The sequence below is a fragment of the Sitodiplosis mosellana genome, unplaced genomic scaffold (genome assembly GCF_009176505.1).
Source record: "Sitodiplosis mosellana isolate CC-2019 unplaced genomic scaffold, AAFC_SMos_1.0 Smas_scaffold_6165, whole genome shotgun sequence".
In the NCBI taxonomy this organism is placed as follows: Eukaryota; Metazoa; Arthropoda; class Insecta; order Diptera; family Cecidomyiidae; genus Sitodiplosis; species Sitodiplosis mosellana.
In genome coordinates, this window is record NW_022601406.1 from 1,553,173 (window position 1) to 1,569,157 (window position 15,985).

Below are 15,985 nucleotides of genomic sequence, written 5' to 3' on the forward strand. Positions count from 1 at the left end.
TGCGGAGACAATGTTGCAGCTGTCTATTTGGTTTATTGTCGAAATTTGTTGTTTTTTTTCGTTTTCAAAGAGTCTAAATAAACTGATTCGAACGAATGGTTTGACTTTATGTGCCTTTCCTCTCGCTTCTTCAATTAACCGACAACTTTGAGCAACATATTCATCAAGCAAAAATACACGATGGCAACTGTAATACAATTCAAATGAACGTTACGATTGCAGCATGGAATTATGACAGTTTAATACTTCTTCAGAATTTCTTCAACCTTTTCCGCATTTTCCTATTCATTTGGTAAATTGGGACAAGCGACCACTTGAGATTCTTTTCTAAATCCAAAATTAATAACTGGAAATCGAAAAAAAAAATTCAAACCCAAAATTAAATAACATGGAATCGAATATGAATCCAAAACGAAGACGAAATTTGTCGAGTCTCATTTTTGAAGCAAAGCTCGTCTCGGCAAATGCAATAATACATTTTTATGATGAATAACGTGGATATGTGGTCAAAATGCCGAATTTCTGATTTCACAATTGATGAACATGTATGTACAGGTACACAGTCGAATGAATAACCAATTATGAAATTTGTACGTGAATTGCGAGTCAATTGAAATGAATGCGGTTTTTGGCAAAGAAATTAAGGCCATGTCTGTCAGTGATGAGTTCGTGTTAATTTGTCGACGATCCGATTGATAGGCCATTTGGCTACTGAAGAAGCGTGATTTATGAGTCACTACCATACATGTCTAAGAAAAATGCAAACAACATTGTCGGTTTTTTGTTTTTCGGTATTTGAATTTCATTTTTTTTTATTATTCTTTTCCTATTTTATTTTGAGTATTATTTTTTTTCAATACAATTTACATTTTGCAATGAACAGTTCTTGATTTGTGTGTGTGGTTTGATTTTTTTTTTGCTTTTTATGTGAATTTCTACTACTTGTGTTTCGTGCAGCATTAATATTTTATTTCATAATTTGCTAAAAAGAAAGCAGAAAGAGAAAAAAGTGTCGATATTAAAAGGTTTCTTCTGTGTGTTTTTTGCAAACTACTTGTGGTTTCTATAAAATTGTTGAGTTTTTTTTCTGAAAGCGACAGAAATAAAGCGTTTGTGTGTAAAGTATCTGAATTTGATGTGTGTACATTTTTGATGAATTTCGAATTACACATATAAAACAAAACAAAAAATAGTACTAAAGAGAAAACAACATAGTACAAAAAAGACGATAGTTATTTATGTTTGCTTCACATATTTTTAGAAGCAAGACGAAGTAAAAAAGAAATAATAAAAACGGACGAAGAAAAAAAAAACTACAGCAAATAAAAAATAATTTGGAACGGTTTTTCTAAGCTTTGTTGAAACTGTAACTGAAACCATCTGGCGTCCTGCTCAATGATAATTTACCTGTAAACGATGAAAATAAAAAGTTGGATAAATTTCGATTGGTTTATGATTCGATTGAAATTGATGATCAATTTCGCGCGCCAAAAGCTAAGAAGAAAAACGAAACGAGTTGATAAGTCTCAATTACCTGGTGGTTGGAATCGGTGTGGATTTGGTGTTGTCGATTGGTATTGGGCAACGTAGTTGATGTTGTTTTGGTTGTAGTTTGGCTGTGGTTGAGGTGCTGCCTGTTGTGGTTGTTGTGCTACGTATTGTGGCTGAGGTTGTGCAGCTGGTGCAGTGTAGTGGTGATTTTGGTTTCCTTGGAAGTGTGGATCATTGTAACGTGGATCGTATTGTCCATCATCAAAACCGTCAGCACCACCCAAATCGTAGCTCTTGGCCTGGGCATTGTATTGAGCGGCTTGTTGAGCGGCTAATGTTGCATGGGCTGGTGCTGGTGGAGCGACTGGCAAATGATCACCACTTGCTTGGAATCTGCAACAGAAAAAAAATTGTGAACAAAACACACACACACAACGACACAAAAATGAAAATTAAAATTGAAAATCGGATTTGAATTTTTCAAAAGCCGTAAAATCCAAATTTCATTATATATATGATCTTGCATTATCTATGCTATTTTCTTTCATTTTCGTAACATTTTTTTCATATTTTACACCGAGCATATTGAAACCGGTTGAAAATTGCGACCGTAAATAACTTCACATGCCTGATTGATTATATGGAATATTAGATAAATGGCCACAACAACAGTGAATGTGTATCGAAATAAACGAAATCAAAAAGCAACAGCAGCAGCAGCACACAACACGCGCGCGTCGAATTCAATCGCGAATTGATATTATACATTGGGTATTTCTCGCCTACGGATCCTTTGTCTTCACAATGAAATATCACGTCTTGCATGTTTCACAAACAATGTGTGCTCGTTTAACCACACTGACTCGTTCAATTCTTTGCGCACTCTCTCTCTCTCTCTCTCTCTCTCTCTCTCTCTCTCTCTCTTGCTCTTGCTCTCGTTCATTTTCTTGTGCATTTCCGTAATTCACCGTGTTGCATTTGAAATGGGCATTAATTGCATAATGGGGAAAAAGTGCCAGCTGTTCCGTCGATTATGATTTCAAATAATCTGTGTATCTGAGTGTGTGATTGCAATGGCTTTTTGAACAAGTATTAAATTATTTGTCTGTAACACACAAGAGAAGAAAAAAAGAAAATTTCGGATCAAATCTCGTTGCTCATATGCATACACATATATACGGTGATGATAGGCAAAGGTATTGTTGAAATTAGAAAGAGATTTTATTCGAAAGAGCAAAAAAAAAAAAATCTTATGTAGGAGATTGTGAAGAGAAGTAAAACATCGTGTTGGAAATTGGCCGATTTGTAATCGCGCACACACACTCTCCATGCATGCATTAGAAAGCAACATACAAAGAAGAGATGTCTCACTATTTATTACAAAAAAAAATTACATAAAATTGCATTGAGTAATTAAAGCGGTTGGTATCGTTACCATGCATTGAGGATGTAATGATGACATTACATCTCTTCGCCATTAGTTCGATGGCGGCCGACCAAACGATTTTCCATATATGCTGGGTGTTGATTAATGCCCACCAATCATCGTGTTCTTTTCATGTTGGTTTTTAATTGATGTTCTTTTAATCGAGTAGTTTTTCTTTGTGTGCGCAAATGTGTTAAAAACACAACAACGTGATGAAATTGATAACGAAACAACAACAAAACAAATTGCAATGATTTTGATATATTGTTAAAGAACACATTCACTTGAACTAATCACCAGTATATGTTTATGTTATGCACATAGTATAACGTCTCTATGCCAATATTTTTTTTTCTTTCTTTCTTCATTCCCTCGATTCATTACCTCATATGCCACGTAATAACTATTATCATATATTATCATGGTGGCTAATTCGCTGATATGTACAACAATTTAACATTCAACTAGTTGTGGCTAATGTTGGGCACTATACAGTACATACATGGTCGTTCGTTTTTTCTCTCTCTCTCTCTCTCTCTCTCGGTTTTTCGTATTTTTATCAGTACTTGTATGCACTCGACCAGGAAATAAGAGACTTTCTATCAACAAAATGTCGAACATGATTACATGCAACCAACGCACATGGTCAAATTAATTCCTTCACTTCATTCGCTGAGTGTGAGTGTGTGTTTTTCTCTATGTGTGTGAATTCCGTTTTGAAAGGGAAAATGGAGCGAGTAGCTTGTTTTTCTGCTACTGCTGTCTTTTTCTTTATCAAAATGCAAACACGTCAGCATAGCAATAACGGCTATCGATCAACAAAAAGAGTTTCACATTCTCGTCCGTTTGTTACCATCTAAACTATACTCCTTTTTGCTATTTATCCGGTCGTCGTTCGTGCTTAACAAACGTTCGATTCCAGTGCGCGTTCAACTTTCATTTTTTGTTTCTTGCTGTGTGTGTGCGCGTATGAGAACCGACTTGTTTGCAAAATCATATTCAATCAACTCGCTATTCTAAGTGGCCTTAGAGATTATGGACGCCAGAAGAGATTAGCATTAATTAAGTTCTTCTTGTACACAAACAAAATATGGCTCACATAGAATAATAGAGTCTAATTCTTTGCAATTGTTTGAAATTCGTTGCGTTTTTTCTTTTGCTACACATTCAGAATTTAGACTCAAGTGAACTACTTTTCAAACCGAATTAGAGTAAATATCAGTGAAAAATTCGAGGCGCATATTTGAGAACGTTTCAATGAGAAGGAGGGAGAAAGAGCTTGAAAGAATGAAATGCGATGAAAGAAGATTGAACTGCATTTTTTTTTTTTTCAAGAATCTATCGATCTTTTCGGGAAGAATACAAAGGTTTTGTCAAAAAGAATTCAAAATTGAAGAATTTAATTTTATTCATGAAGAATTCGGCTTTATTTTCAAGAAGAAGCAGAAATATGGAAAATCACAAAGTTGAAGCGTGCAAGAAGTTTGTTTCGAAGGAAAAATCTCATCGAAGAAGGAAGAAGGAAGAAATTGCATAGAAAAAAGCAGAATTTGAAAAATCATTCGAATCTTCTTTGGTATTCTCTTCAAATTGTGATAAAATTGTCATCTTTAAGCGATTTCTGTGGAATATTATTGCAGTGACAAATAAGATGCAATTTAAGCGCAAAGTCAATGAAAATGAAAATCGACTGCAATTCGTCGGATCAAGCAACCACACACACACACACACAGAGTGTATATGGAATACATAGACTTTGTGAAAAAATAAAGTTTTTACCCATTTTTGCCAGCGGTATAATAGAGGGTGCGTTTCTGTCCATTTGCTTCGACATAAGAGTATTGTCCGTGACGAGTTCCATCAGCATCAGTCTCTTCCTTGAATTCTATTCCGTCTTCTTGTACGTAGGCATTTCCAAATTGACCATCACCCTGTAAGTAACGCTGTTCGCTAATTATAGCAGCGTTCTTTGAATCTGGATTGTATTGCCCTTGTACACTGAGCGCAAGCACCGAGGCTAACACAATCTGTAGCCGCCGACCGCCAAAAACAGGACGAATAGAACCGGAAAAAAAAGAGCACATGTTTGGTTTTTAATTCAAAAATTGCGATGCACTGTATACATGTCACGGATTTGAAAGAAAAAAAAATGATCTGGGACAAAAAGGAAATTGCACATGAATTTTGTTTTTGTTAGCCCGGAATGGCCAGATCAAACTCTCTCCAGAAGCTTTTCTTCGTCTTACGCAAGAAGCTTAGAACAATACTCACAAAACGGAACATTTTCCTTGGTTGAACGTTTACAAGCGGAAAAAAAGGAAAAAAGAGTTGAAGAAAAATTCACGTTCCAAATGATAAATAGAACCGTGTTTGCACTATATATATTTTTTGTAAACTGCTATTGATCAACGTAGTTAATAGCCTTTACTTGGTAAAAACCGTATATAGCTTTTTTTTTCTCTTCCCCGAACTGACCGATCGAACGAATGAAACTGAATGGTGAGCCATTGAATGAATTTTGGTTTATATATCAAAGTATTGAACCTTGATTACCCCGGCCTATTGTTACAAATAAAAAAGAGGAGAGAAGAGAAGCGAAATAAAAAACAAGCTTGAAGTGAAGCAGCCAGCCAAAGCCACACGGTAATGGACAAGAAAGTGTACACACACTCACACATACATTACCATATTATTTTTTGTGTTTTTTTTTTCTTCATTTCTTTCGTTTAATCATTTTTATGTCGTGTGCAGTGCATGTTGTTCAATACACTGTCTTTTGCACTGGCATTTTTCAATTGGTGTGTGGCCAGGCTGTTTATCATAATATTTGTTATGGCGCTATACTTTTCAGTGTGCGCACTCTCGTTCCCTTCCAGTGCTCATATTTTCTTCTTTCGCTCTTACCTTTTGTGCCCAAGCACGCGCACGCACACGCGCGCACACACACACAATATTTTTCTGTGTGATCCGCAAAGTGAACGAGTTATATTGTTTTCTAATATTACCTACAAATCAATCGAACATAGAGAAAGAGACAGAGAGAAAGACGAAATTAAAGAAACTAATACAATTTTCGCAAAATTTCATTTCATACTTGTTTGGATTTGGTTTTTACATCGATTTTGATACAATTTTATTTTTTCGTTGCTGCGTTTGGTTTCGAAATCGGGACTTTTGATAAAAATTAGCAAGCATAAAACACAAAAATGTGTAATGGCAATTTCGATGTGCACACACAACGGACAGTTTGTGTGTTTGTTGTTGTTGGCGGCACGGTTTTCGAACCCCAAAACCAAATGCTTTTTGTTATTGGTGGTGTGCGCGTGCGCCCATGCTGTTATTATTGCTGTCCGAGCACAAGCGGGCTTCGAAGCGTTGTCCGAGCAGAAAGACTTGCTTTGGTACACTTTGGATTTAGTTGGCTAAATTTTATGAATACGAGTATATGTGTGTCTGTGACGTATGCGTTTATGCATGCACTTCATAGAGAGCAATTACATAATATATATAACACGTCTAACTCAAAAAAAAAATGATATAATATACACTACACAGCATAACTGAACTGTACGCTGTTAATATTTCCTATTGGTAAGCAAGACACATTTCTGTGTCTAATGGCTTTGTTTTCACTCTGTATGTGTGTGTCTATCGGACGGTCGGTTGTTGTGCAGTACTTGGGCCTTTTGTGAATCTATTGCAATACTGTATCCAATTTAAATTTGGCGTTTCGTTTTCGGTTTGGTCACTTACCATTTTTAATTTCAATAACATTTTTTTGATAACTCAAGCCTTACGATCGAATCTTGGTGCAACTATTTCTCTTTCGTACGGTATAAAATGAACAAGAGTCAATGTTGAATTTTTTGGCTTGATATTCGATCAGAATTGACTTGTTTTTTCGCTCTCGATTTTTTATTTTTGCCCATATTTCATCGGTAAGACTGACATTGTTAATTAGCTTGAAATGTTCATGAAATTGAATTAACGATGTTACGATCTTCAATCTATTGAGGTATTGATTGAACCAGTACTCCAAACATGAGTTGAAACGTTTTAGTGAATTTGATTTGGCGTTCTTTGATGCATTCAGATCAATTCGATTCCATTGAAAGTGACTTAAGCGATCAAGTAAAACCGATTGACCTAAGCAATGACTAGAAATACTGATGCAATCCATACGATCGATTTGGTGCAATCAAAACAAGAGTTCGACTGCATCTCACCCACACGCACACGCACACTCACACCATCCATGCATGCCGAAACAGTAACAAATCGCATGGCCAAAGGAAAAAGCATTGGCGATGGCATTAATCTTGACGTATTATTCATCGTGATTGTACGTACACTGCTGTGTGATAAATTGGCGTGCATCCGTGCGGCACATGTTGTCCAGTTTAAATCGATATGTCGATGTTTGCCTTCGGAACCATCTCAATTCGTTCACTCTTTGAACTTTTCTTCTTGTCATCTCATATTGCTGCGCGCGCTCTCGTTCGCCACGCAAAAGCAGTTCACACAATTCTTCGGCTAATAAATCGGTATAGAACATGCAGAAGAGAATGAAAGAGAGAGAAAAAAAATGGTATAAAACACGGAATTAATGCCAGTAGTTTTCTTGTTACGTTAAGTGGCCACTTGAATGATGTGAATTGAATGTGGTGTGCGCGAGCGCTTGCGCTTGCTCGTTTATGCATTGGGTACGGCCAGGCATTTAACTTGCTTGAAGTTCACCTTGAGAGAGTAAGAACTCTACAGGTTTTCGCGATCAATATTTATTGTCCTTACTTCATTCATTTCACTTTCAAAACGTATGGAAAGGTATTGAGCTTCTTAATTCTCTTTAATTAAGTGTATCCATATAAAGTATTGGGTTTGGTTGGTTAAATCAATAACAGAATGAATGGAGAAAAAACAACAACAAACATTTGCGATTTATTGTCATTGTGAAGGAGAAGGAAAAGCCAACCAATTTGGTTGTCTGTTCTTACTTCCAGTTGGAAGTGTGCAACATGGAAATTATACAGCATAGCAACAATGACTTGGCAACACTTTGCCATGCGAATATGTTGCATGCAATTTAAACGGGATGTAGAACAATTTCATTGGTTTTCCGCTATCTTTTCTTTTCTTCATCAATCTGATCGTTTATTTTTCCATTGCTGCTGGTTGCTGTTGTTATTCAAGCTTCTTCCAACGTGGCACCGTCAATCATTTAGATATATTATAACAATTAGCAAACCGCATACTAACTTAACATGCCACATACCAATCTCACATCTCTGACGAAAATTGAGTTAAATACAAGTTTGCAAACAAACACAAAAATGAAGAGAAAAAAAAACAAATTCCATAAATAAATAGAAATTAATTGTAGTCAACTTTCTGAATTCAATTGTTGATTGGCTTGGTTTTTAAACTTGTTTTGTTTTTGCTTTTTCAGTTATACTTTATTACTTTCTAGCCAGCAACACGAATGAAGAAAAAATAAAAATAAAATAAAACCATTCATCCCTAACTAATTACAGTATTGCGGCTAATTTGGAATTGTCGGTGTGTGTGTGTGTGGCGTGGCTGACTGGTTGGCTATTTTTGTACTTGCAAACACATTATAACACACCGAAAACCAATGCACTTTAAATTCATGTCTTTAATGCTCAGTACTATCGAATCACCGCACATAAATTGATTTGTTTTTTTTTGAGTGATTTTTTTTTTGCTGTCGTGACAAACAGCAATGACAGTGTCGTCGTTAATTTTTGCCATCAGATTTAGAAGATCAAGATAAAGTTCTATCAAATGCACTCTTTTCATCTAAATCAAATGCATTTTTCGCAAACATTTGGCCCAAATTTTTGATTTTTGGATTTGACAAAATGCATTCCGATTTGAGATTTGTTTCTTTCCCTTTTTCAAAGATTAAATTTGATTGATTGAATTTGATTCTATTCCAGAACATTTTCATTAGTTGATACTTACAACAAGTTTAGTTTGGAAAATTAAAATTTTAGCGGTAAAAATGACGTCTCGACACTGCAGAGAATGTTTTTTTTCTTTATCAAAGAAGATTGGCACGTGACGCTCTAAAAAATTGTGCAAAACTGGGTAAAATGCCAAAAACCTTAGTTTTTGCGTCATATACGTCATCATTTAAAAAAAAATTCGATCAAGTCATTTTTGTAATAAGATTTGTTTATTATTTTGTTTATATTCGGTTTGAAGACGGCTTCATTTTTCTTTATCCGTTGGAAAAATAAATATTGAGTAGAAATTAAAGCGAATTTTGACTAAACTATCGACATTACTTGGATAATAATACCAAGTTTTGAATAAAAAGATTTCCCTTCATACATGGGTTGAATTTCAGTAAAAATCAAAGTGCATAATACCATCGACTATGATGTAAGTAACAGCGATTGTGGTAGATAGATCGGTCGACCGTTGCTAGAATAGGAAAAAAACAACATTGTTTGCATTGGTTCGCAAAACAAATAATTAAGAAAAACGACTGTATACTGTGACAGTCTATTATTATCGAAATGGAAAATGTAACAAACGTATTTTGTCAATGCATAGGAATAATGTGCGGCATATACTTTTAGCCCTACGCCCGGCACTCATACAATTATTCTCACATCGAGCACAAAGAACTATTATAGTCATTTGGCCTCACCTCTGCCACACACTCTTGCTTGTACATATACATTTTGTTGCGATGCTCTCACAATGCTCATTTCATATGACAACGGGAGAGTGAAAGAGAGGGCGATCACTTATTTTTGCATTTGTGTTTGTTAATACCGATGATAATCTACATGCTTGTATTCTCCAAAGTATCTTCATTAATCCATATTATCCCAAAAAGCTATTGCCTTCATTTGCAGCATGCACTCGTTTCAGCCATCAACGGCAAAATGTACACTCGCAATAAATTAAACAACATGGTGGAATCACACCGAATGCCATACACATATATTCCATTTTTAAACACAAAAATAGCAACCTTTTAACCGTTTTTTTTCTCATTCGCAGAACAATGCTTAGAGTTACTTGAAGATTAACTCGGTTGAAAGGAAATAAGGGATAATAAGCGAATTGATTAAACGTTCACTTTTTTTCTTAGCTTGCCGACTTTTTGCTTCTTTTGCTGAAATCAAAAGGAATATATAGAGAGAGAGAGAGAGAGTGAGCAGGAACAATGGAGAAATATTTGGATATCAGATGGTTTTCAATTTGATATCAGAAATTCACAGGAATTTGAATTCATGAATGCATTGAATTGAAGTCGAAAAAAACGCATTAAATACAAATTTATAGAAAAAAGTGAATGAAACAAAATTTTTTTTTAATACTATCGAAAATATCAAAACGAACGAAATTGTTGCAGTAAAAAATGGAAAAGAACAGTTGAAAATCGAGTGTTTTAATTTAAAAAAAAAGAAACAAAATTCCATTGATATCAGAATCGACATAGTTGACTGACTGACTGATATTAGAATGAATTTAGTTCTATTTCATGTTTACCACCCCGTTCGCCATTTTCTACTCGATCGACGGCTGTAGAAGGGCACGACCATGGCTTTATTCAATGCTGCAGGCGATTTGAACAGAAAATGACCAAGGTTTGTTAATTACAAAAACAAATCGTTTAGCCACTGCAAATAGTTGGTCATTCGAATGGTCAATCGCTTGGAAATGTCCCTCTTTTGAACATATTTCAGTATAGATGAATAAATGCTAGATGTATTGAGCTGAAAATCCAAAGATTAAAAACTTACAACTAAATGATAGAAATTCCTAAATTAATGACTAGATAATACAAATAATTTTCTATGAATGTCATTTGAAGATAATAATTTTGTGAATTTGGTAAAATTTGTTGCATATTTGAACTGCCTGGGATGAGAAGTTGACTTAAACAATTTATTCCCAAAAGTGGAGCATGTTTACCGAAAAAAAAGGATGTTGGTTTCGTCGAACGCAAAAGAGAGTTTGTAATATTAAAAAAAATCGCATTTGTGTACTTACGTTTCAGAATACCTTTTTTGCATAAGATGGATCAAAGTCTCGTTTTTTACAAATAGTTCACAAAAATTAGCCTCTCAACTAGGGGCTTGGAACAAGTTGTAAGATTCGTATACATTCGTATAGATTCATACGTTCGCGGCTTTGTTATTGTTGTTGTACACTCACTATGCTGCGAATGTCTCGTATACAGATTCGTAGGAATTCACGAAAATTCGTACGAACTCGTCTCAAGCGCTTGTGTTCTTTGCCCCTAGCCTCTCAATTCATTTCAAATGAATCATTTGACTTATAGATTTTAAGTCAAATATATGATGTCGGCTAAGCCGACTCGGCTGGGTTCCCCTTGCGACCTCTGAAAAACAGTAATAAGTTGTGCAAGTTGTCTACGCGCATCTTTGTCGCCGCTGTCATCACCACACACGTTTGATGGCGATAAAGATAAGGAGGGAAGAAAGATCAAAGAAAAAAAAGGAGAAGAAAAACACCATCAAATGTCCACTTTTGCAACTATTTATTTTCGTCTACAATATTCACATTTGATTTGAAAAATTCGAACTACACCAGGCGAAATAAAAAATAAAGAAATAATAATAATAACAATTTTTTTTTCTAAATCAATCTGCCAATAAATAACCCGTTTGCATCTAACGCAGAGCACAATCTACACAGAAAAAAACAAACTCACATTCTATATATTTATGTACACACCGTTTGAGTCGTTTGTGATGGGAAATTGGTGAAAATTTCGCGTTTCATCAACAAGCGAGCACGTCTCTAGTCAAAGATTCGAAAAAAATAGTTTTATAAAATAAATTGCATTTTTGTTTATCATCTAAAAAATTATTATAATATTCTATACATGTCAATGGATTTTTTTCGTGTTTTTTCCTACTTCTTTTGTGTTATATATGGTATATGCTATAACTACAGAAATTCGTACACGTTCTATAGGGCATTTTGAGAAAACATTTTGGGAGAGATATATTATTTTACTACAAATTGTAATCTAGCACCAAAAAAATTAGATTGTCATGTGGTTTTCCTTGATTTTCAATGAAATCAATTGGATTGGTTAAATAGGAATCTCATTGAGAAACCCTCCTAAAAAAAAAACAAAGAAATAATTTTTTTTTCAAAAATTGTGATACTATTCATTTCACTCAATATTATATTCACTAATGACTTAAGGTCGATTCGGCGCTTCTCTCACGGGGAAGGGGGCGGACGGATGACTGGTTTATACATCAATCATTGGACAAAAATTTCAAATCTTTTTCATTTTTCGCTCGAATTTTTTCGTTTTAGTTTTGTTTTTAGACTATTTGCATGTTTAAAATTACACATGAGCATAAATACTACTTACACATTAATTACACTTTCCCTAAAAAACGAAAATTTCTTAAAATCATTCATTCGGCACAGAGGAAAAAAAAGTATTAAGTTCATTCATATTTTAAAGCTTTCACTAAACGAATTCACTAAATTGGTCAGTTGTGTGCATGTGTGTGTGTGTGTGTGTGTGTGTGTATTGTGTTCAGTGTAATTGATATTCTATGGATTTTTGAATTTCAAACTGGTGTGGATTTGGTTTGTTTGATCGTTTTCGTGGCGGTAAGTATGGTAATGATTGTACTGGTGGATGATTCGAATGATTGTCGTTGACATGTTTCAGTGTCATTGTATGATATAAATCCAATGGTTGTGCATCAATGTGCGGTGTTTGTGATAACAGTGGTGGTGATGATGAATGTGAATTGAATGTTGTCGATACCGATTCAATTGATGGCGGTGGAACAAGATGCCGTTGCAACTCTGGGCTAACAACGGTTTTTTGAATTAAATACGGCGGAGGCGGTGTTGCCGATTGATGTAATCCATTGTGTCCATGATCGCTGCCACCGTATGTATCCTGGGTGATTTGTTCAAGTGGACCGAGCTGAAATGTATATGTGGATGTAACCGATGATTTGATCGGTTTAAAATTCGGTATATACGGATCTTTTGGTATATTGTATTGTGTAATGTGTTGTGGTGTTAATTTTGTATCAGGTATAAAATTGTCATCGTCAATTGTTTGTATTGCATTGTCTTTAACGGCCAATTTATTGGGTAATTTCCGTAAAAGTAATTGTAATGCTTCGATCGCTTTTTGATTTGCATCAAATGTCGTGAGTTCGTTGTCTGTCTCAAGTCCAGGTACAGAAGATGTTCCGTCATGTTTCACATAGTGTTGATCTTGTTCTAAAAAAAGAGTTTTAGCGAATGAAGGAGGGAGTATTTTCGATACGGTTAGTTAAATTATGACAAAAAAAAATATTTGACGAAAAAAACAACAACAAATAAATTCACTCAGTATCTATAAATATAAGAAAAGCAAACAAATTGAGATGTGAATGATCTCAATCGACATTCATCATGCAAACATTTTTGTGTGTCTATTGCGAATAAAAAAAAAAAAACAAACAAAATCAGTGCAAATAATTCATACAACAACAATAACAGCATATTCGAAAGAGTGTAAAACCATTGAATAAAAAGTGAGAGATAGAAAGAAAAGCAGAAGAAAAATTCAAACTTTAAAAAACAAACTAAAAAATATATGGTAGATATGGTACTTTCCTTGAAATCCAACGATACTTATCATCATCGTACTACTACAATTGATAATAATCGAGTCTGTGTGTTTTTTTCTTTCTTTCTATTTTCATTTGAATTACTCATCAAATAAAACAGATCTTTCGTAATAATTTTCTTTTCATATACATCCAATTTGTCTCTCTGTGTGTGTGTGTATGTGTGTGTTCTCGACGGGCTTATCTTTTATCATGTTCGTGAGTTTGTTTATCTCGCGCGACTCAATTTTTTTTCATTTCTTGCATTTTCATTTTGGATTTTTTCTTTCTTTCTTGTGTGGTTTTTTCTCTATGTTCTCATATTCATTTACCTGAATATGAGGAATAAGATTTACCTTTTCTATCTGTGCTTATATAATTCGTAATGTGCGAATGAGGAGTATCGATAAGCGGTGGTGGTCCATATTGAGCGTGAGCTTGTGGTACTGGATAATGATTGTCATAGGCTACGTCTACCGGTAAATATGGGATCGGAGGTTCTGGTGCATAACCAGTAATTTCATGTGGCTGAGCATATTCTACGAGTTCATCATGACCGAAACTTGTGTAATCTGTAGTTTTGTGTGAATTTTGAGGGAGGGTATATTGGTTCGATTTAGATTTTGGTTTTCGTTTTCGTTTTTTTTTTTTTGGTGCATTAAGCCAATCATTGTTTTTTGTGTATGTGAAATGTGTTTGTGTGTGTGGAAAAAGCAAAGCAATTACGAGAAAAAAAGCAATTGTTTTGCCCGTCCAATGCAGTATCTCTAACGTGTCAACTTACCTTCATGTGGAATGCCAGCGGGACCAGACGATGCAAAGTATTTATGTTTCGATGCATCTGGCGGCAATAATTTGGCTGACAAAGCGATTTTCTTTCCAACTCCTGTCACAGCATCACCAGATGCGGCGATCAACTGCAAAAGTCACATTTTTTTTTGACGAATGAGTGAAATTTTTTTCCAATTGAAATAAATACAAATATGTTTCAAACTATTTTTTGAATGACTTGCACGTTTTTTTTTCTTTTTTCATATTACCTTTCCACCGCTGCTTAATGCGTAACCACTGCCTTTGATGAGTTGACCCTTAATTGCTGTAACGCCACCGGTGATCGCTTTCACTGCTTGGAATAATGTATTCAAAATGTTCTTCTTCAATTCCCATCCATCAAAGTAGACTTCCTTTTCCTATGACGAATAACAAAAGCACGCAATAATCAAAATTGAGTTACGTAATCGAAATATGTTCAGTTGGGCCGAACCAAAAAAATTTTACCACTGGTTTTTCATGTGCAAACGCTTTCGATGACGATGTTCCCGATGAGGCTCCAGCTGATGATGCCGACGCTTTTCCTATCGATGATGTAATCGACTGTAAAATGCAAATAAGAAGAAATAAGAACCAAAAACAAATCAATTTGCAAAAAATCGCCACAATCGATCATTTAATTTGCTGCTTAAGTAGCGCTTGCTCCGATTACAAATGACGACCAAACTCGAAGGCTAAACATTCCAATTTCGTATACATTCTATACTCAGTGTTGTGGCAAATGTAAATTGTCGGTCTTGACACCATCCATATATTATCATGATTGCTATGAATGTAGATCAGTATGAGTTTGTTGTTGCATCTGATATTTCTTCATTCGTTTCAGTGGTGAAAGTGACTTTTTGTCACAGTAAATGGTACGTGTCTTATGGGAATATACATATTCTTATGGATAATTATATTCAACGGCTATATCGATAACATAAATGTTATGTATTTCTCGTTTCTTGTGCGACTTACGCTTTTGATTTTTCCCAAAAAGTCGGGGCTACCTCGTTTCGCTCGCAAATGAATGCTATGGCTTTCGTATGGATATTTTGTGGCGGCTGCGACCAAGTTTGAGCACTCTATCATAACCAATAGCACGCAAATCGTTGTAACGAATTTTAACTGAAATAAAAATGAAACAAACAAAAATGATATGATATGATACAATAGTGATTGAATTGTATTTGGATTAAAAATAACGAAACAAAACCAAAACAACAACAAAAATAATGATAAAAAATCAATCGCTTGATCAAAATACAAATCACAAAAGAGAGGAATAATAAAAAAAATTGAAGCTAATAATAGAATCGACCATTACCGATCGAAATCGAAATGTCCAATTGAGTATTGAATGAAACCACATAAAACAATCAACAAATGAATTGTTGGCTTTTACGCGAAAAACACAACGTTTTTGCCACAAGAATGCGAACAAACGAACAGTCCAACAAAACAACGACCGAATTTTTTCGTTGCCAGTATTTTTTCTGTAAAAATCCAAAATGTAATTTATGAAGAACAGAATGGTACGTGAAGTAATTTCGACACCAATTTTTAGCACTACATGAAATGTAGAGCTACTAATCTGCGTTTTTTTTTCTAA

At 34.8% G+C, this 15,985-nt stretch overlaps 2 protein-coding genes across 3 annotated transcripts in view; both read right to left on the reverse strand.

Annotated features, from left to right (window-relative positions):
* Positions 1-903: 903 nt before the first annotated feature.
* On the reverse strand, positions 904-5,415 carry LOC129574711 (pupal cuticle protein Edg-78E). 2 transcript variants are annotated; one of them, XM_055457082.1, is made up of 4 exons: positions 5,189-5,415; positions 4,697-4,944; positions 1,535-1,884; positions 904-1,407 (listed from the first exon to the last, which is right to left on the reverse strand). In XM_055457082.1, the coding sequence occupies exons 1-4, from the start codon at positions 5,198-5,200 to the stop codon at positions 1,349-1,351; spliced, it is 669 nt and encodes a 222-aa protein (XP_055313057.1). In that variant the 5' UTR covers positions 5,201-5,415; the 3' UTR covers positions 904-1,348. The 2 variants fall into 2 exon arrangements, with proteins under 2 accessions (XP_055313057.1, XP_055313058.1); XM_055457083.1 differs by having other exon boundaries at positions 904-982; positions 5,189-5,409.
* A 6,027-nt stretch (positions 5,416-11,442) lies between these two features.
* LOC129574699 (uncharacterized) overlaps positions 11,443-15,985 on the reverse strand; it is an 11,291-nt gene continuing 6,748 nt past the window's right edge. Inside the window, exons 2-7 of the mRNA XM_055457068.1 lie at positions 15,352-15,501; positions 14,839-14,934; positions 14,601-14,750; positions 14,345-14,477; positions 13,917-14,132; positions 11,443-13,189 (exon numbers count right to left, since the gene is read on the reverse strand). Of these exons, the coding sequence (XP_055313043.1) occupies positions 12,483-13,189; positions 13,917-14,132; positions 14,345-14,477; positions 14,601-14,750; positions 14,839-14,934; positions 15,352-15,501 (1,452 nt within the window). The 3' untranslated portion in view covers positions 11,443-12,482. The remainder of the gene's footprint in view (positions 13,190-13,916; positions 14,133-14,344; positions 14,478-14,600; positions 14,751-14,838; positions 14,935-15,351; positions 15,502-15,985) is intronic.

What these genes read in the sequence shown, in the direction of transcription:
- LOC129574711 (XM_055457082.1), bottom strand. An exon ending in TATACCGCTGGCAAAAATGG is followed by an intron (nt 1,885 to 4,696) that starts GTAAAAACTTTA and finishes TTTCTGTTGCAG; the next exon opens with ATTCCAAGCAAGTGGTGATC. An exon ending in ACACCGATTCCAACCACCAG is followed by an intron (nt 1,408 to 1,534) that starts GTAATTGAGACT and finishes CATCGTTTACAG; the next exon opens with GTAAATTATCATTGAGCAGG.